This window comes from Drosophila innubila, chromosome X (assembly GCF_004354385.1).
Source record: "Drosophila innubila isolate TH190305 chromosome X, UK_Dinn_1.0, whole genome shotgun sequence".
Lineage (NCBI taxonomy): Eukaryota > Metazoa > Arthropoda > Insecta > Diptera > Drosophilidae > Drosophila > Drosophila innubila.
The window spans coordinates 22,614,223-22,634,191 of record NC_047626.1 but is presented as its reverse complement, the minus strand read 5'-3'; the positions used below and the strand labels follow the sequence as shown (position 1 = coordinate 22,634,191).

Below are 19,969 nucleotides of genomic sequence, written 5' to 3'. Positions count from 1 at the left end.
GTATAACACTTATCATACATGCATACGTACGTATCGTATCCATTGTACACTTGTATTTGGCGTGCCTTTTCTGTTTTGGTTCTTAAGCGACCCCCCCCCCCATGCCCCACACATTCTTTCCAAATAGCAATAACAAAACGTAAAACAAAAATCATATAGCAAATTGTACAATCATTACCACTACATATATATATATATATATATATATATATATATATGTATATGTATATTTATACACAATACATTATCTATAATCTCTTATAATACATCGAACTGCGTCTCCCTCCAGCCCCTAAGCCAAAAAAAAATGAAGAGAAAATGAAAACAAAAACAAAAAACTATTTACGTCACACATCGCTTCCATGCCATACAATTTTCAAATCATCTTAGTCAGCCGAAAATGTTGTTAAACTACAAATAGTACATAATACAAACTTTTCAAAATACATACACACACACACACCATACTTACATACATACATGTACATATATGTATGTATTTATGTAGACTCGTGTCAATTTCCAGATGCTTTAGCCTATCTTCTTGATAGTGCGTATTTTAGCAGCAATAACATTGTCACACTTATACTTGTGTTGTGCATTGTGTATGCGTATGCGTATAAGTGTTGTGAAACCACCTTTGTTAACTTAAAAATGTAAGTTCTTTTACTTGCAGGGAGAATATTATATCATTTTCAACAATTCAATTTTAACTTATTTGGCAGTTATTGCTTTAGTTTTGCTAATGATTTATATCCTGGTAAATTTGCAATTCGTTCATATCGTTCAATTATGCATAATCAACAAAAAAAAAAAAGAAAATCATATATCAAAATGCGGCGGATATTAACCAGAATTGGAATACATATTGATTTTTAATTTATTAATTCAAAATACATCATGTACATACACATCAATGAAAATCCAAATTTACTAAAAATAAACAAAACAAACATATACATACGTACATATGTATATTATTAACAAACACAAGAAAAACAAATTGCCTTTAGGGAACAAATGATAAAAAGAGTGTTGAGCAAAACGTAAAATCAAGCAGAAGTATAAGATTAGCTGTAAAAGTATAAGAGTACGAGTAGAAGTAGAAGTTGAATTCTAAGTTTAAGCTTAAGGCTAACTAACTAAAATTGAATACTAAACGTAAGCCAAAACACACAAATAAACTAAAACTAACCTAAAAAAAAACAAAAATGATATCTGATTCTAATTGTTAATATGTATGACAACAAACACTAAACAACAACAAATAGTTTTTAGAACAAGGATGTAAAAATAAAAGAGAAAAAAACAAAAACAAGCAAAATAAATAAGTTGAGAATCGTTTTTAAAGTGAAGTTCACTTCTAACTGCCTTCAAAAATTAATTAAAATTTAAAATTAAAATTTTTAAAAAGAGAAAAATGAAAATGATATACATGCTAAAATTTAAATCGAAATTTATTCTGAATTCATTGGAACTGGAAAATATTAGAACATCATTTGGTTTATTTTCAACAGCAACAAGAACTACACGAAGAATATAAGAGAGCTACAAGAAGTATAAGAGAAAAGCAGCAAGCAATGGCCTAAATAAGTGTATTTGGTTTCATAAACTTTAAAAGCAAAACCTAAATATTTATATAGTATACACCAATATATTTTTTATTATTATGTATTTAAAAAAAGAGAACAACACACACATACACACTCACACACTTAAACAAACACACACATACACACATACACAAGTGAAAATCAAATAGCATAATTATGTTTTTGTTTTGCCGTAAAGACTGCATTATACCAACAATTAATTATATATAAATATATATATAATATATTAAAATATAATAATAATAATATGTAATAGTATATGCATACATGCTTATAAGTAAAGAGAGAGAACAGAGCAACAAAATGTGTAAACAAGCAAAAAAACAGTAAAATTAGGCGTTACTTTAATAATTATAAACTAAATGGACAAAAAACAAAAACAGACAAAAAAAACCACATTTATTTATTAGCACTTAAGCTGTACAATTAATAAGAAACGCAAATACCAAGAGCAAAGTTAAGTGTTTTAAATAACAGATAACAAATTAATTTAAACAAAAGTCGAACTCAAAAGAAAATCGAAGAGAAAAGGAAAGGAGAGGAGAAAAGAAAATGCCTGCAATAATAACGAAAAGCAAGATGAAAATTACCTTATCCAAATGTGGAAAACTAAACAAATAACAACAAACTTATTGATTAAAATTTAATTAAATAAATCCATTAAAACAAGTCGATGAAGGGAAAACGATGCAAAAAGAAAACTATTTATTCAATTTTAAGCTATAATTTTTGGTAAAAAACGAAATAAAAATAATTGAGAAAATGCAAAAATTTAAACGTAAAGCTACAAGAAAACTATTAACTATATATGTTGTATAAGAAGTATGTGTGTATGTATGTACATATGTATTATATGAAAAAACAACCCATTGTTCAATATATGTTCAATATAATTTGATTATCATTAATCAAAAAAAAAAACAACAACAATTATTTCAGCTGCAACTACAGATACATATTCATATTAAAAGTAAAACAAATTACTTATTTAAACAACATACATGCATACATACATACATACAAACTAACACACACATATACACACACAAATCCACACACATATATATTTAACATAATAAAACACAAACAAAAACTCATTTAAATATTAAGTTGAAAGTTTAGCATCTAGTTTTATGAATGACTTCAAAAAACGAAGATTAAAAAACAAGAAAGAAGAAGAGGAGGAATATATTTAAGTACAGTACCGTAAAGTACAGTACAACTGCCTTTAGTTGCAGTCAACTCAAAATAAATAAAACAAAACAACCAAATCAAAGCAAATTTGTTTCAATAAATATTAATTGACACCAAGCATGCTATTTATTCTCTACAATGTCTACATTTTGTTCCTTTTCAAGATTTTCAATTTTTCCAGTTACGTATGTACGGACCCCGTTGAATTTTAACTGGGTCGAAATTCGACGTTTCGACCAATTTAAGATGCTGTTTCGCCTGGTTTTGTTTTTTGGTCATTTGAGATGCGATTTTCTTCAAATTATTGAGATGATTGTCAAGTCATAAAATAAAACAATAATTATTTGTTTTGATTTTGATTTTTATTTTTGCATGTGGTAATATATTTTCAATATTTATAAATTTGTTTTTTCGAAGTTTTTGGGCACCATGAAAAAAATGAAGAAATTGTTGTTGCTGTGGTTGTTGCAGGATTTAAACAATATTATTGTTGTTAAATTGTACAACTTGAACAATTGGACGCAACAGTTGCACATTAGTTATAGCTAAGTATGTATATAGTTTTTTGTTTATATACATATACATTATGTACTGTCTAAGCATATAGTATAGTCAACACGTTTATATATCGTACTATAGAATTTCACTTAGTTCTGTTCATAATTTGTTATATATATTTATATATAGACTAATTGGGGGGCTTTGATCAAGTTGTGTATATAATTGGAATCGCATCGTCTGCATTTGGGGCTACAAATTCGTTTAAAAAATAGAAACGGTATTCATAAATTTGTTTTTGTTCATATTTTGTTTAGTTTTTTAACCGCAATGGCGAATGCGGTTATTAAAATTACAATATATTGTATTTAAGTTTAGTTTTTTTAGTGTAGTTTAGTTAATATATATTATTTATGGGTTGTAATTTTTGTTTTTCTTTTTTTGTTTAATAGCATTTGTTCAATTCGTGTTACATTTTGTTTTTTATCGCAGCGATAATTTAGACGTAGAAGGATCTTGGATTACAATTAGGAGTAGGTTTAGGAGTAGGAATAGGCATTCTATCAACTTAATGACAACAGTTCCTAACTATGCACTTATGTACATATTGCATGGGGACAATTGATGGAAATGGAAATGTATATGGTGTGTGTGTGTGTTGGTGTGTTGTGTGCATGTGTGCATGTGTACTTAGTACCTAGAAAATCTCTTTGCTTGGCGTCGAAATACCTAGCGGTTGTTCATAATCGGATCCAATTGCCGACTTATGCGTTCGCTTCTCCTTGTGTTGTGATTTCTCTTTTTTATGCTTCTTCTTATGCGACTTGACAATTGCTGCTGTTGCTTCCACTTCCGTTTGTCCAACAGCTGCCAGATCCACATCCATATCAATAATGTTGGCGGTTGCAGTTGCAACTGTTGTTGTTGCACCATCAGTTGATGTTGTTGTTTTTGTTGCTTTGCTTGATTTGTGTGCACTTTTCTCGCTTCGTTCACTCTTCTCGCGCTTCTTCTTTTTGTGCTGATTGTGCACAGCATCGGTTAGTATAATATTGTTGTTGTTGGCGCCTCCATTATCCTCCGTTGTTGTTGTTGTTGCTGTTGTCCTGCATGGACTGCTGCCCGTATCAATTAAATCGGCCACAGGTTGGACTTTGCGTGTTTTATGCTCCTTTGATTTCTTTTCCTTTTTGCCCGAACTCTTTGAGCTGGCTGTTGTTGCCGCTCCCGCTCTTACTTCCACTTCCGTTGGCGCCTTGAGATTCTCCTTGTCAGCCTTGCTGCGGCTGCCACTTGCCACAACCTTTGACGTCTTTGCAGGCGCCTCAAAAACAGCACTGTGGATTGAGTAAGCATAAAGTGTTATAAGTGATTGTGTTCTTTTGTCATCACAATGGTTTCGTCACTCACATATCGAGCTCAATGTCGAGCGCACGATGTGGATCGTTTGGATCGTATTTGCCATCCTTGTCCTCGCTGTCGGACATTGTTACACCTTCGGGCATGTCCAGCGTTGTGTTCACAATATGCAACGGTTTCGGTTCTACAACATTTTCATTAAAATGAATTAAAACTGTTTTCCTTATTTTTATTATTTTGTTCACTTACCGCCCTCCGATTCCGAGCTGCTGTTGTAGGCAACTTTGTTTTTTGATTTTTTGCTCTTTTTGCTCTTTTTATGCTTCTTTTTGGCATCTTTGCTGCTGCTGCTGCTGCCGTGCGCTGCCTGTTGTTGCTGCTGTTGCTCTTGCAGGTATTTATCAGATCGCTTGGTAACTGTTAAGGAAACAATTGCATTTATTTTAATTATAAAATGTATTCCGTTACCAATTTAAAATTACTTAATCAGCGAACTAGTTCTGTCACTTGCATTTATCGCATTATGTTAACATAAGTGCTATGCATTTATCGAGACACTGTTAAATGCGCAACATTGAACTGTTTACTAACATGTGCATCTCTCACTAGCTATTACAAGCACTGTTGCCAACTTAATTATTTTATAGCCAGTTCCGGCTGTTTTGAATATATTTTTTTCAGCTATGTTTTGTTATTAGTATTTTTTCTAAAACAATTGAAAAGGTCACTAAAAATTGCTTTGCAGCCAGTGATTATGAGCTTAACTTAAACTTCTAGTGTTAAAAGGGAATCTTAATTTTCGAATAAAGCGTTTTATCTTAAAAACTGTAAAAGTTCTGGCTTATTTTGGCTATAAATATTTGTTGTATACTTACTGCCCACACGCAAAGCTGACACGCCCTCAATGTCCAGGGGCAGTTCTGTGATGGGTATATCATCGATATTGTCATATTGATCCGCATTCGAGTTGTTGCTGCTGCTGCCGACGGCGTTTGAAGCAGGAGTTGATTTCAAGTAATGCGGATTATTTGATTGCTCAATGAGACGCGCCATTCGCTGCCGTTCCATTTGCTCTGGCGTCAGCTCCAGACTAGTGCGTCGCTTGCCACCTGTATGGCTGCCACTGCCACCGCCTCCACCACCATCTCCACCTGTGCCTGCATGGCCATCGGCATGCGATGAGCTAACGAACAATTCATCCTTGTCATGCTCCGAAGATGAACTGCTGGCATCTTCTGGCGGCGGCGCATTGATCCATTCATCCAAATCGAGGCCATCTGGGAGAGGAACCTTGCGCTGTGCCTTGGGCGCCACAGGAATGAGCTCGCCGGCAAAGAGTAGCGCCATCTCCTGCACAATCTCAATGGCCAGCGTGGGTATCGTTGTGTCCTCCGCGGATATTGTCAACTGCTTGCGCAGCATTTCGATCAACATGCAGGCGGAATTGGCCCGCTCCTGCACCTCAATGTCATTGGAGCCATTGAAATGCTGCAGCTTCTCCAGCACATGATCGCAAAGCTATAAAAGATTGATTGCATTAATGACTCACTGATTGTTTCTTATATTTTATGTAAAATATTAAATTTATTATAGCTCTTATCCTTTTTTTTTTAATATAAAATTAAAGTTATTTTTAAGTATGCATAAAATTATTATAATTATTATGATTATAAGGATAACTTACACGGACAAGGGCGGACATATCCTGGAGCTCGAGGCATGTGGTCGCCAGTCGAGCAAACAACTTAATGACATTCTGCACAAAGACGCCTTGGATGTGACCAGGCAACTGTCGCGGTCGCAGAAGAATGTTGAGAGTCTTCTCGGCATCGGTCAGTTCTCCAGAGAATTCACCAACGATCCAGGCGGCGGCATAGAGCACCTCGTACATGGAGTTGCTCTGCGCGGACACGGCAAATGTATCCAAGAGATTCGTCATCTCATTTACGGCAAATTGTCGCACAACCGGAACACGGATGGCCACATCCAATAGTTGCTCGGCAATAAGTCGACCATGCTTGGAGCCAGCTTCCAGTTGGATGAGCTCGACCAACACGGTCATATACCACTCAAAATTGGTCACATATAGATAGGAACTCTGAGCACATATCTCAATCACTTTGTAGAGCAACTCATCCCGATACGCGGATCCCTCGGCGCGTTCCATGTGACCGAGCAGACGTTTCACAATCTCCATGAGATTCTTTTTCGATACCATGCCATAAAGTAGATCCAAGGCGCGCAGTCGTATCGATTCATCCTTATCGTCAAGGCATGCCAATATCAGATCCTTGTGTGCTTGCACACTCTTTGGGTGCGTCTTTAGGATCTTTGACATGGCCAAGAGTCCCAGATATTTCACTGCAACACACGAGATAGAGAGAGAGGGGGAGAGAGAGTAAGTCAATGGATCAAAAGTGGTTCAGAACTATCATAATATTTCAGCTATGATGCTGAAATTTAAAATATTGACTGCACTTAAATAAATTAATATTTTAAAATTGGTTTCTAATTCGAAAATTATCATTTGTAGATTTGGCTTTATATGATTGTCTGGTTTAAAATGTCAAGATATTTGAGCTATGATGTTGAAATTTGATATACGTGTATTGACTGCATTTTAGCGTCTTTATGATTTCCAATCGCTTGGTAAATAAATTAATCTCCTTTGTAGATTTGTTTTCATATTGGTGAATGGTTCAGAGATAAAACTGTCATAATATTTAAGCTATCATAATGAAATTTGGTAGCTCAATTGGAGTTATGATTATAATTAGATGTCTAGAGTTTAAAGTAAATTTGTGGATCTGTTAATAAGTTAACGCTTGTTACTTACGATTCTGATCAGAGTCCTCGATGAGGATCCGGAGTTTCTGAACGCACAGCTGAATGGAGGCACTGTGATTGGGCATGCCACTGCTGATGCTGATGAGAACCGCGATCACCGTGTTGATGCACTCGTAGAGCAGACTCATGGCCGAGGTGCTGTTTGGATTGAAGGGTCGGATATGGGTTTTACGAGGGGTTAGGGCGTTGACATATTAAAAATCAGTTCAAGTTTCAATTAAAGCGCCGCAAAAAGAAGCGAAAACAACAACAATAACAATTGCAATTACAATAACAACATTAATAACAATTAAAATTATAATAATAATAATAGCAATAGCAATATCAACAACAATAATTTATATATACACCATATATGATAGTTTAAAGGGAGATATATAGATAGATAAATGATAGAGAAAGAGAGAAAAAGAAAATAAGAATAATAGTTGAAATTGTTGTCAATGTTAGTGCTCTAAGAGAAGCATTCAACGTAAGAGTAAAGAGAGCAAAACAGCTAAAGAGAGCGCTTAAAACAAACCAAAATACACAAAAGAGACATAATAAGCGCTTCATTTTGTTTACAAAAAAAAATATATGTAATTTTTTGTTTTGATATTTTAAATATATATACAATGGATCAGCTTTGAATCATCAGGCAGTTCTTGTTTATGTTTTCGTCTTTTTTTGGGCAGTTTTTATTTTCCATATTTGAAATTTGTTTCGTTGAAATGATAAAAAACTTGCCTATGAATTAGATTTGTGAGTGGCTCTATTAATTTCTTTCCTAGCCGGGGTTCTAAGGGAGTTAAAGCGCCAAACTGCAAATATATGCAAAGAGAAAAAAGAAACAAGCAACAAATTATACCATATAATAAAAACTTTTCTTTTTTCGTTTTCTTTTTCTTCATATTTATATGCTTTTTATATGGTATCATAATAGTCATACTTAAATAATATACAAATAAAAATGAAAACAATAATAATAATATAACTGGCTATGAAACTTATTTCTGCACTAACTATAGCACATATCTAGATATATGGATATAGCATATATAGATACATATATTTTAGGGAAGTTGGATAGACATCTCTTAACTCGAACTTTTCGCACTGGCAAAATAAAACACTAAGAAATTTAAACTATATATTAAAAATATATATATAGAAAAATAGCATAAATATTACCAAATGTCCATGTTTGGGGTAATTCGGGGTGATTAGATGGTGCTTAAGGCTGGTGTCTGCTTATGTGTGTGGTTAAGCTGAAGAAGATCTACCTGCTGTTTTTCGAAACTTATGTAGAGGAGAAAAATAAAAGATCTAACTCAAACCGAAAATACGTCTCCAAAGGATATTTTCCTATTATAAAGCAAAGTGGAAAATTTTTAGTTCAATGTGTGGTAATAATATATAAATTCTTTTAAACTTAATAGCATTTCGAAATGCTTTTGATTTTTAAGCCCTTTGTGGAGAATGTATCTGATTAAAAAATGTTTTAAATTTACATTTGCCAATAAAAATCGGACTAATCAAATCAAAATTATGAATAATCACAGATTCGATCTCCCTCAGCTTAACAGGTTATAAAAAGAATTTATATTCTTGTGCAATAACAACATTGACAGTTGATATTGAAATTTTGGGGGGTGTAATACAGATAAACCGTCCAATAACGAGGTGAATGTGGTTATGAGTGTGTGAATATGACAAGAGTGTGTTGCAACAGTTGATATATAAACTAAATTAAAAAATAAAATAAAATTATAGAAAATGCTTAATAAGAAACCAAACAAAAAATTTCGAGCGCGTGCTTGTTTTGCTTAATTTTTTTGTTTGTTTGTTTTTGCTTTTGTTGTTTTCTTTACAAAATTTCTTGCTTGAATTAATAAATAAAAGCGCGCCGATAAAAACCTGGAAATAATTTCAATTAGGGGCTGAGTCAATTTGCGTCCCAGCGCCGGTTCAATAGTTGTGAGGCTCGCGAACTTTTCATTATATCATTTTTGGGCACGTTTTCGGGCGGGTAGGGAAGTGGAGGAGTAGGAGGAGTTTTGTGTTAATTAAAACTTTGTTGATAAGACAAATACGAGTAATCAATTCGTATATAAATATGTATATATATATATATTTTGTACAGCAACCAAATGAGTTGGTAAATCAAAAAGAAAATGTGAAAACAAAAGAGAAGTGAAGAAAAGAGAAGAAGGAGAAGAACAACTTACCAGTTTGATTATCTTGATAAGCATCCAATTGTTGGTCGATGTGGTCATTAGTTTAAAGAATACGGGAGCTAAGGGTAGATAGTTTTTTGGATTCTTACGGGCTAACTCACAAATAACATTCACTGCGGCAGATTGTACACCTGACAAAAGAAACAATAGATTGATGAATACATGCAACAGTCTACAGTTTATATGTTTATCAACATACCTGGATCGGGATCCTCGAGCTTCTCTTTGAGCTTGGGAAATGCTGGTCGCAAGGCCTCCGGATAGCGTAGAAAAACCTTGTACATCATTAAAACCGCCTTCATGCGAAGATACGGTTTCGTTGAGCTCATCTAGAAAGCAATTGATCAGCTATAAATCGATGTATATATATTTATATATTTGCTTTTCATTACCAGAGTCATAATATCATTGGCTAAATCTCGAGACAAATCTGGCGATATGAAACAACTTAGTCCGCTGAGCGCAACGCCGGCATCATATTGATTCTGTGAGTTGAGGTCCTTGCGTATCATATTCGTGGTTAACATGAGCAGCTTTAAATAATATATATTCGATTAATATACTTCATAATATGATTGCTTATCTATAAGGCAGTCTTACCTCGCTATCTGGATGAAAGCATTGACTGGCCGCCAAATAACCGATGCGTTTGCATGTGAAACGCGAGGAGCTCATCACCTCAATGATGTTAAAGCCGGCCCATGAGATGTCATAGCCGAGCATTTGTATCTGTGAATAAGCAAAGCGTTTATTTCTCGATAAAAATATATTATTTTATATTAATACACTGCCTGACATTTAAGCTTTGTCATTAACATTTTTCATTTCTTACTAATAATTAGTAAACTCAATAATTGCTTTTTTTAATTCAAGTGTATCTGGTCATAAGCAATCAATAAAAGATCGATATCAATCCAACTTTTGTTTCTAAATATTCATCAATTTGTTATCCAAACTATAGGATACACTGTTGGCAATTTTTGATCGTTAAAAATAGCAAGCAACTAATAAAAGAAAACAAGTTAAAAAAATAATGCTTAAATTAAGGCTTTGCATAGAAAAATCTATGATTTTCGTTTTTTCTTCCCTTTAAAATCTTGTAAGCCCCTCAAAAATAACTAAATTGGCAACAGTGATGGAATTTCAAGTAGATATGCCCAAAGTTAGGAATATATTTTAAAGTTTGCAGCAGTAAATTAATAAATTCGCAAATAAATTCAATAAATTGATAAAATGCCACTAATCGATATTATATATGTATGAACCGTCCTCCAACTATCTTTTGTCCTATTATAGTTCACATAAACGCCATCTATAAATAGTTAGTCCATTGGGGTGTTTGAGATGTCCACATCTGTTTTTTTTTTGTCCGCATATTATTAGATGCAATTGAGAGCTTCAGCTGCTATCTAGACCTACGATAATTCAGGCAATTGCTCCACTGTGCAGCACAGCTTCCAATTTCATACTATCTCTCTCTCACTCTGTATCTCTCAGCTTACACAGAGAACGAAGAATGCGTTGTGATTCACCGTTAACGTTATCGTTCCAACATGTAATGCTTCCACTTAGAATATGTGGGGGTAACTGAGAGGGGAGGGAGCATGGCACTCACATAGGTCAGCTTGGCGACAGCATTGCACTTGACGCTGATATTGTCCTGACGGAGCTCCTGTTTAATTTCCTCAATGCATTGCGATATGTATTTGGCCTGTAAAGTGCAAAAGGGAAAGCAGATAATTAGTAAAACATACAGGTGTATATGCATGTGTGTGAGTGTGCTTGTGCAACAACACCACAAAGCGTGCCTAATCACGCAGATTTCATGGGTGAACCGCATGGCCTCTAAATGCAGAAACAGAATCAGCATTAATTGTTGGGGCGTGGTGAGTGGGCGTATCAGTTGAATTTAATAATGAATTTAATGACTGTTTTGGTGCATAATGCAGCGTTTTTGTTTTTTTTACTATTAATAAAAATCAGGAGAAGATAAAGTAGAAGAAGGAGATGGTAAAAGCAAATACAGACAACACGCATACACAGGCAGACAAGCAGATTCCAATTGGCAGGCCAATCGAAAGTTTCTTCACGTATATTGTTATTGTCAGCAGCTGGGTACGAAGAAAGCGGTGAGAAGTGGGTTTGATAAGGACAAAAGCAGCAAGGAATTAAGTCTTTTGCCATGACTGCGAGTTTTTAGTTGCTCTTGTGGGTGTGTATGTGTCTGTGTGAGTTGCCACATCAGGGAAATGAGCTAAAAGACATTAGCAGAAAGCAAAACGAGAAGGAGACGGAGACGGAGACACAGCGAATAGCCGCTAATTGAGTCAAGCTTTGGAGCCTTGCGTTGTTGCCAAATGGCAAAATGAAATTAGGCAGCTAATTAACAAGTTGTATGCGTGTCTGTGTGATTTTACAATAACAACAACAGGCATTATTAGATATTGCGGCACTTGCCTCATTATCCTTGTTATTCCGTATGCCGCGCACCAAATCTGTCAAGTTTTTATCAAACATGCGCTCGAAATTTCCCTTCACTTTTTTTAACGCCATTTCGTCGTCTTCGTCTTTGATGCGTGCGCTGGTTTTGTTGCTCTCTTTAATGTTGTTGTTGCCGTTTTGGGTTTTGTTGTTACTGTTGTTGTTGCTTTAGTTTCCAGCGCAGCAATATGGTTGCTTTCAATTTAACAATACACAACAACACCAGCAGCAACAACAAAACATCTAATTTTTATATGAATTGGTAAATGCTAGCACCGGCAGCGTCAGCTTTTCTTTATTTTTTTTCTTTTTCTTCTTTTCCGTTTGCACTTGCAAAAAATCACTGCCAACGCGAAATGCACAAAAAAAGACTGCTATGAACTCCAACAGTGCGTTCCTTTAGGTTGATTTGCTGCTTAATTCGATAATTCATTTAATAAATGTCAACTATTTTATTGTCAACGACAGCCGTTTAAGCTTTGGATATTACAGTGTTATTTTTGCAATTGATTTTTTTTGTCGCTCTTAGCAAGTTTGTTGTGCTATTTGTTCTGTTTTTTAAACACATTGCCACCTGGCAGCAAAAAAATTATAGTTAATTTTATCGTCTGGCAACCTTGAAATATGATCTAGACCACTTTTCAGTTCAGTGTATTTTTCATTTTGTATTTATCATTTTATTTATTTTTACAAAATTTTTTTACAATTAAATTTGTAATTTATTGCTAATTGAACCAAGTTCACATTAGTAGCTAAGCTGTTTAGTTCTTTTAAGGCTCTGTTATATAATGTTGGAGCTACTTAGCAGCCGTTTAATTCAAATCCAAAAAGAGATTGAATTCACAAATTAGATTTCTTTATCTGAAAATACATGACAATTTTTTTAATTCGAATTTTTTTTAGTTAAATTGTATGACTTTGATGGATGGTGTACATTACATTAACATTAACAACGCTATGCGCTGTCCACTTATGAGTAAATAATAAATTATAAGAACAACAATTAAGTTGGCATTAAACTTTTCTGTTCTTTTTGTGCATGTAAGTAACTAAAATTATAATATTGTGTTAAGATATTGCAAATTGCCCAATTTTCGATGTGAAGACTAGTGTTATTAAGATGTGACTGGCTTGGAATCACCTGAATCCTGATCATTCTCTGCAACAGGTTCAATCGGATGAATACTGTTGGTACCTGCTGTAGGATCCTTGGAGGTGCCCATCACATTGCTCAGACGCATATGCTCGAAGGTTAATGGTTTGCTGAGGTTTGTGTCCCGCTTCTTGTAGTATTCATTAAAGTCCAGACGCGTGCCGAACAGCTGAAGATTCGGGTTGGAGCTAGAGTTGAGCTCCAGCAGGAAGACGCCAATTGCTTTGCCGTAGGCCGTGGAATATTCCTCAAGATTGTGACAAAAGGTATAAACTTTGTGAAGGAATATCTTGCGCTTCTGGTTCCGTTCCAACTTTTGCGCAGTGGTCACGCCGAAATGTCCGGCACGTTCAGAATCAGCAATTGCCTTGGACATTTTCTTACGGGCGTTCAACTCCTCAAAACAATTATCATAAAATTCTGTTTGTAACTTTACTAGGTTAATAATACTGCCATATAGCACTTCAAGATGGCTTTCTCTTTCCTTCGATGTTTTAACAAAACATCCAACGCCAATCGCTTCTAGAAATTTTGAATGCTCATCTAGAATTTCATCCAGATCAGTGGCTTGAGACATGCGCTTCTGCAATCCCACCCAACTGCACTCAATTACTTCGAAGAGCACATAATACAGCATTTCGTGGAGAAAGTGCATAAGCTCCGATGTGAAGAAATGCAATTTGTAGTTGGCGTGGCCAATCTCACTACTCAACTCGCGCAGTGCCTGAAAAATAAATACAAAATTAAAAGTAATTACATCGAACTTGAATTTCAAATTGTGTGATAGCATCGATAACTGTTGATAACAGGAACACTTTATGTTAACAAATAATTTTAAAATCGACAATGAAAAAATCTATCGCCCGACAGCCAGAATCTGTCGACCGTTCGAACTGGCTGGAAAGCATCCGAAAAATAGCTGAAATTGCGATGTAAAATATTTTAAATACTTGGCAAATTTAAATAAATAATAAATTTAAATTTAGGTATTGCAAATTTCAAAATGCCATAAATTTGCAATAAATTAATAAATTCAAGAAAATTTTAAATTCGAAGTTACATAAAATAAAGGTTTAAAGCTTTCATTCCCAAGGGAAGAGAAGTTACAAATTTAATTCGAAAAAAATATTTTAAAAATGCAGAAAACTCCAACAAGAAGTCTGTAATAATTTTAAAATTCTAGCTTCAATATTAAGAAATTGTCAAAAAAAAAATAGTTTCCAATTAAGACAAGTACATATTGCCAGATCGGAAAATTTAACAGGGTGGCATCATTTGGGCCAGGTCGCAACGTTTGGGCAACAGTGTCTATTGTTTACATACGTGACGAATGTGCCTGAACAACTGATTGAACTGCCTTATCAGCTGCCAGTTTCTTAATGGCATTGTCAATTTTCAAGGATTTACCAGCGGAACATCCGCGTCACTTGATACCAGAGCTATGCAGACAATTCTATCATCTGGGTTGGGTAACCGGCACAGGGGGCGGGATGACTATAAAATACAAGCAAGTTTAAATCAAATTGTATGTAAATTCCATTGTACTCGTTAAATAAATGTAAGTTTTTTTTTTGTTATTTGGGTGCAGTAATGAAATCTATATAGCACCTTCGGGTGTACAAAAGGAGCGTATGCAGCCGGAGGATCTGTTTGTGCAAGACGAAAATGGCAAGGATTTGCAATTACCGCCGGAAATAAGGGGACTCAAAAAGAGTCAGTGCACGCCTCTATTTATGCTCGCCTACCGACATCGCAATGCCGGAGCCTGCATTCACACTCATTCCCAACACGCCGTAATGGCTACGTTGCTCTGGCCGGGAAAAACTTTCCGTTGCACACACCTCGAAATGATTAAGGTACAGTTTAAAAGCATTACAAGTTTATACACTAAATTAGCTTTAGCTGTCGCATAAACTTAGTAAGTGATTGCAAACAGTTTATCTAAATTATAATCTATTTTTAGGGCGTCTACGATGAGGCGGACAAGCGTTATCTGCGCTACGATGAGGAGCTGGTTGTACCCATCATTGAGAACACGCCCTTCGAACGAGATTTGGCTGATAGCATGTATGCGGCCATGATGGAGTATCCCGGATGTAGTGCCATTCTGGTGCGTCGACATGGTGTCTATGTTTGGGGTCAGACTTGGGAAAAAACCAAAACTATGTAAGTAGACATTAAATTTGCTTGTATAAAAAAATATGTTCTTATTTATATGACTTTTTGCAGGTCCGAGTGCTACGATTATCTCTTCTCTATTGCCGTGGAGATGAAGAAGGCCGGACTAAATCCGGAGAAGTTTGAGGATGCATCGCATGCTTAGGCATTTATTGATTGAATTTCATAAAATGCCTAGTAATGTACATACTGATAAAGACTTATATACATATTTGTGTTGATAATTGATGCTTTATATATGTACATATACATTTTTAAAGGAAATACTGATAGTTTGAGCAAACGATAATCCATAATATAGCTGCTATCGTTATCGCAATCCAACATTTATGATCTTCAAATTATTGCGCACTTTGCACAGTGCACAGTGCGAGCAAGGCATAATAATGTGGGGGTTGTCAATCGAGCAAGTGACTTCAACTCTTAGATGTTATTGTCAAAGGCGTTACGTTCGCTTTTTAACAAAGTTTATTGAAAGTAACACGCTACTCTCTAACTTTAATGCATTTAATTCAATCTATCGTATCACAGCCAAGGTCAAATGAACCATGTTTAAGTTTATTTTAACGCTCGCACGTTCTTATCAACTGATACGGCTGGCTACGTCGTTGATACCACCTGTATTATTGCACCATGTGTAAAGAGCGCCAACAGCTGGACATGTTATGTTAACATAACAGCACTGTGAGTAAATGAGAGAGTGCAAACTCCAAAAGACTATCGATTTATTTTTCTCATATGGGTATGGGTGTGTGAAAAGCAACGAGAGCTCACCGGTCAAGTGTGAGAGTGTTAGTAAAGTATTAGAGAAAGAGAATAAAAAGACATAAAAATCAACGATTGTCGCTATTTGTTCATTATTTGGCGTTTTTCCTTTCAAGTGTAAGCATTTAGCGAGGAGGCTTAATTCGCAAGTTTATCAATTCAAGTGTACTTTTAATTAATTGATTACAGTTTGAAGCAACAACAAATACCACACATCAATATGTCGCTGCAATCGGACGCCGTTTTCCAGAAAATTATCGAGGGCTTGAAGGATAACCAAGCGAAGGCCAAGGCCATTAACGGTGTATTCCTCTACAAAATCACCAAGGACGGCAAGGTGGCCAAGGAATGGAGTAAGTACATTCATCTATGTCCATGTTAACTGAAAGACAGATATTCACAACTGCACTTGTATCGCAACTCAAAGTTCAAAGTGCAATCGATACTTTAGTCGTGTACTTCGCACCATTCGTCGCCGCGTTGAGTTGTCGTCTCATTAGCAGGCAAACTTATTGTTGTACCCTTGCAGAGGGTATTATAATGTTGTCATAATATATGTAACGCATTAAAACAGACATAGCAGACCCCACAAAGTATATATATTCTTGATCAAAACGATGAGCTAAGTCGATATAGACAGGCTATCTGCCAGATCGGGCAACTATATCATATAGCTTTCATAGAAACGGAGCGATTATTCGTATCTACCTTTAGTATAAAAAACTAGTTTGCTTCCTGATATATCTCTTGTATCTGATTACTAAATCAAATATCTGCCATACCAAAGATCGGTCTAAAAGATAACTTTCTTTTTATTCGTATACTCATACTTATTCTATTCTTTTTTGAACAGCTCTGGACTGCAAGAGCGCCAAGGCATATGAGGGACCCGCCCAGGGTGTTAAGGTGGACACCACACTGACCGTTGCCGATGAGGATATGGTTGATATTGCCTTGGGCAAACTGAATCCTCAGGCTGCGTTCATGAAGGGCAAATTGAAGATTGCCGGCAACATCATGCTGACCCAGAAGCTGGCGCCTCTGCTCAAGACCGACGCCAAGTTGTAAACTGACCTGGAATTGGACTCTATTGTTTAGGGCATCTTCATGGCTTTCCACATATTTTTGTTTGTACTTTACTTTGTTTTATAATTACGCCACTAGCACAATGTGAACGTTCTATTGTTTTTTTTTTGTATGTTTATACTACGTGTAATTAGAAAATAATACATAAGACCAAAAGGAATGCTGTTATTGTAACGAATTCAATCAAATTAGCCTAGAAGCGGTATGTGTACTTTGACACCCAGATATTGATAGCCTCGTCTCTTATCGTAACCGGTAATAGAAGCAACAAATGTGCAACGCCAAGTGGACAACACTCAGTGCCATGGATTAGATTACGCGCTAATCTTATCCAACAGTTCGACAGTCCGACAGGAGAGTCAAAGGCAAAGGTAAAAGTGTTTTCCATACGGATCTCTTGCTCAGCAGAGTATAACAAGTTTAAGGTGGGAACTAGAATACTACTTGGCATACCTTGGCATTGTACATTTGCTCCTTCCATATCTTTGTGGACAACACGAATTCCATGTGCTTCATGCGCCACAATGGCTTAAAAAGCGTCTTGTACGTGGGCATGGCAGGTTCCAGCATGGTGGCCAATGGTCCCTGCAGTGTGTACTGCAATGAGATGACATCCCAGCCACAGTCACCGGGATAGGGACTCCTAACGACCACATCCAAATGATCGAGTATGTCTGGATCATCGTACTGGGCGTTTGTGGAGCGCAGTGCAGCATCCAGCATTGAGGACAAATCATAAGTATTGTAGATATCAGTGCCCAGTTTGTCCAGTTCGCCCCTAAAATGACAAAAGCTAATGGATCCATTAATCAATACGGGAACAACTGACTGTAACTCACTTGATGTTCTCGATGAAGATGCCGACAAAGTCGCCCTGGCCAAGTAAAAGATAGTTTCGCATTCCTTGCAGATGAACCAACAGCTTATGTGGTCCCACCATAATGTCCAGTACATGCTTGGACGTTTGGGAGTAACAAGTCTCGATGGCCGAATGCCAGCTGGTATCAGGCACAAAGGAAAAGATCTGGGAAACTGGGGAACCAATTACCCATAGAAAGATGCCAGTAGAATGTGCTGGGAGAGAACTTACCATGATTGTCAATGATATCCTTGAGCTCCTCTCGACCTTTGACAGGTTCGTCAATTTTGCATATTTCTCGCAGGAAGTTGATGCTCTTTCCCGTCTTGAGAATCTTGTCAGCCAACTCGAGGGAGATGAATTTGGGCAGCATGTTGAGCCGCAGGCGAAACTTATCATGCCAGAGTCGATCTGCACCGACCTCTGGAAGGGATTCGATAAAGAACTCATTGTATTTATCGTTAATGTGCCCCTCGAGCATCCACTTTGAGATCATGCGCACCAAGGGAGTACAGCAGACGGTTAACACATCTCTGGCCAGATCATAGAGATGGGGATCACCAGTGCTTAAAAAGTCATATATGACGGATACCAATTCGCCGCCCTTCTTCAATTGGCAGGCATCCGCGATCTTGGTTAACCATTGCAAGCGATACAGTGGCTTTAGATACCAGGTGATAAGCTTGAGTAGTGTCAACGTCTCCAGCTTCCTGTGGATCCAGTTTTGCTGTCGATCGACATACATCTGCAATTGGGCCTCCCGATGTTTATTAAGTACATCCTGCAGCTGCGACACTTGACCACGATACTCGTTCAGCTCCAGTTTCAGCTTGGCTGCCAAGGCCTGACTCATGGATCCCAAGGCATTGGATTCGGTTGTGACTTTCGAGAATTTCTGCAGCTGATCATGAAAGAATCCAGCCTCGCCGAGACGCAACAACATGCTCTTTTGGGTGCACTTCAGGAGCGAACTGTTGCTCGGATTGAATCCTAAACGTCCCGTTATTGCATGCTTCATCAGATACTTTCCTCCCATTCCCAATAGGGCGTAGATGGCATTTTGGACAACTTCATAGCCGAATTTAAATGTCTGTTGAATTGCAATCTCCCCAACGCACTCCGGCAATGGCTGATAGTCGTTCAGGTCCAGGTAATGAGGAACTGTATTAAAATTGCAACGTACCAAAGCTCCCATGTTATGGGAACTGTCTCTCACGCTCAAGGTCGAGGGAATGGTGCTGCTGCTGACGCTTCTCATGTATTTGGTCACGCATAGGGTTTTATTAGGTGGCAGTAGTCCAAGTTCCGCCAAATTATTCAACTGTGTCTCCTTATCCTCTAAACTCCATAACAAAAGATTGGCCAAAAGATCACGCATACGGTGATCATTAAGCTGCAACGGGATTGTAGTTATCTAATGGATCGGATGGATCTGTTGATGCAGTGTTGCCAATTTAGGTCTTTTCCGTCTCTTCTGAAGCTTTATTATATTCAATTGTATTATATATATATATATATATATATATATATATATATATTTTAATATTTAATTAAGCCCATACGCGAATTAAATGACAAGCAAATCGGAAAAAATAAAATATTGAAATCATTCTTACAGAATCCGGATGCTCCAAATATAAGATTTAAAATGGAAAATTTACAGTCCGTACGAAATTCAATAGACACCGTTTGGGATTAATTTTATTCCAAAATTTTATTG

At 36.3% G+C, this 19,969-nt stretch overlaps 4 protein-coding genes across 4 annotated transcripts; 2 read left to right on the top strand and 2 right to left on the bottom strand.

Annotated features, from left to right (window-relative positions):
- Positions 1 to 3,735: 3,735 nt before the first annotated feature.
- LOC117790707 (AP-3 complex subunit delta) lies at positions 3,736 to 12,791 on the bottom strand. Its single transcript, XM_034630246.1, has 13 exons — positions 12,185 to 12,791; positions 11,343 to 11,438; positions 10,328 to 10,456; positions 10,120 to 10,260; positions 9,927 to 10,056; positions 9,719 to 9,858; positions 8,238 to 8,311; positions 7,501 to 7,649; positions 6,349 to 7,025; positions 5,540 to 6,182; positions 4,914 to 5,081; positions 4,716 to 4,848; positions 3,736 to 4,642 (listed from the first exon to the last, which is right to left on the bottom strand). The coding sequence occupies exons 1-13, from the start codon at positions 12,278 to 12,280 to the stop codon at positions 4,003 to 4,005; spliced, it is 3,216 nt and encodes a 1,071-aa protein (XP_034486137.1). The 5' UTR covers positions 12,281 to 12,791; the 3' UTR covers positions 3,736 to 4,002.
- A 164-nt stretch (positions 12,792 to 12,955) lies between these two features.
- Positions 12,956 to 19,453, bottom strand: LOC117790730 (gamma-tubulin complex component 3-like). The gene is made up of 4 exons (XM_034630277.1): positions 18,481 to 19,453; positions 18,230 to 18,422; positions 17,844 to 18,168; positions 12,956 to 14,085 (listed from the first exon to the last, which is right to left on the bottom strand). Exons 1-4 carry the CDS (start codon positions 19,442 to 19,444, stop codon positions 13,324 to 13,326), a joined length of 2,244 nt encoding a protein of 747 aa, XP_034486168.1. The 5' UTR covers positions 19,445 to 19,453; the 3' UTR covers positions 12,956 to 13,323.
- On the top strand, positions 14,684 to 15,863 carry LOC117790750 (probable methylthioribulose-1-phosphate dehydratase). The gene is made up of 4 exons (XM_034630299.1): positions 14,684 to 14,868; positions 14,950 to 15,217; positions 15,325 to 15,527; positions 15,591 to 15,863. Exons 1-4 carry the CDS (start codon positions 14,741 to 14,743, stop codon positions 15,682 to 15,684), a joined length of 693 nt encoding a protein of 230 aa, XP_034486190.1. The 5' UTR covers positions 14,684 to 14,740; the 3' UTR covers positions 15,685 to 15,863.
- LOC117790756 (peroxisomal multifunctional enzyme type 2) lies at positions 16,281 to 17,479 on the top strand. The gene is made up of 3 exons (XM_034630312.1): positions 16,281 to 16,421; positions 16,494 to 16,657; positions 17,158 to 17,479. Exons 2-3 carry the CDS (start codon positions 16,525 to 16,527, stop codon positions 17,370 to 17,372), a joined length of 348 nt encoding a protein of 115 aa, XP_034486203.1. The 5' UTR covers positions 16,281 to 16,421; positions 16,494 to 16,524; the 3' UTR covers positions 17,373 to 17,479.
- Positions 19,454 to 19,969: the final 516 nt, after the last annotated feature.

Excerpts from the sequence above, each read along its gene's own strand:
- LOC117790707 (XM_034630246.1), bottom strand. The coding sequence starts at position 12,280 with ATGGCGTTAAAAAAAGTGAAGGGAAATTTCGAGCGCATGTTTGATAAA. Across the intron at positions 11,439-12,184 it reads GGAATAACAAGGATAATGAG|GCCAAATACATATCGCAATG; the intron begins GCAAGTGCCGCA and ends TGCACTTTACAG. Across the intron at positions 4,849-4,913 it reads CAGCTCGGAATCGGAGGGCG|AACCGAAACCGTTGCATATT; the intron begins GTAAGTGAACAA and ends AAAATGTTGTAG.
- LOC117790750 (XM_034630299.1), top strand. The coding sequence starts at position 14,741 with ATGGCATTGTCAATTTTCAAGGATTTACCAGCGGAACATCCGCGTCAC. Across the intron at positions 15,218-15,324 it reads CACACCTCGAAATGATTAAG|GGCGTCTACGATGAGGCGGA; the intron begins GTACAGTTTAAA and ends ATCTATTTTTAG. Across the intron at positions 15,528-15,590 it reads TGGGAAAAAACCAAAACTAT|GTCCGAGTGCTACGATTATC; the intron begins GTAAGTAGACAT and ends GACTTTTTGCAG.
- LOC117790756 (XM_034630312.1), top strand. The coding sequence starts at position 16,525 with ATGTCGCTGCAATCGGACGCCGTTTTCCAGAAAATTATCGAGGGCTTG. Across the intron at positions 16,658-17,157 it reads CAAGGTGGCCAAGGAATGGA|CTCTGGACTGCAAGAGCGCC; the intron begins GTAAGTACATTC and ends TTTTTTGAACAG.
- LOC117790730 (XM_034630277.1), bottom strand. The coding sequence starts at position 19,444 with ATGGGAGCTTTGGTACGTTGCAATTTTAATACAGTTCCTCATTACCTG. Across the intron at positions 18,169-18,229 it reads ATCTTCATCGAGAACATCAA|GGGCGAACTGGACAAACTGG; the intron begins GTGAGTTACAGT and ends TTGTCATTTTAG. Across the intron at positions 14,086-17,843 it reads AGCAAATGTACAATGCCAAG|GCACTGCGCGAGTTGAGTAG; the intron begins GTATGCCAAGTA and ends TTTATTTTTCAG.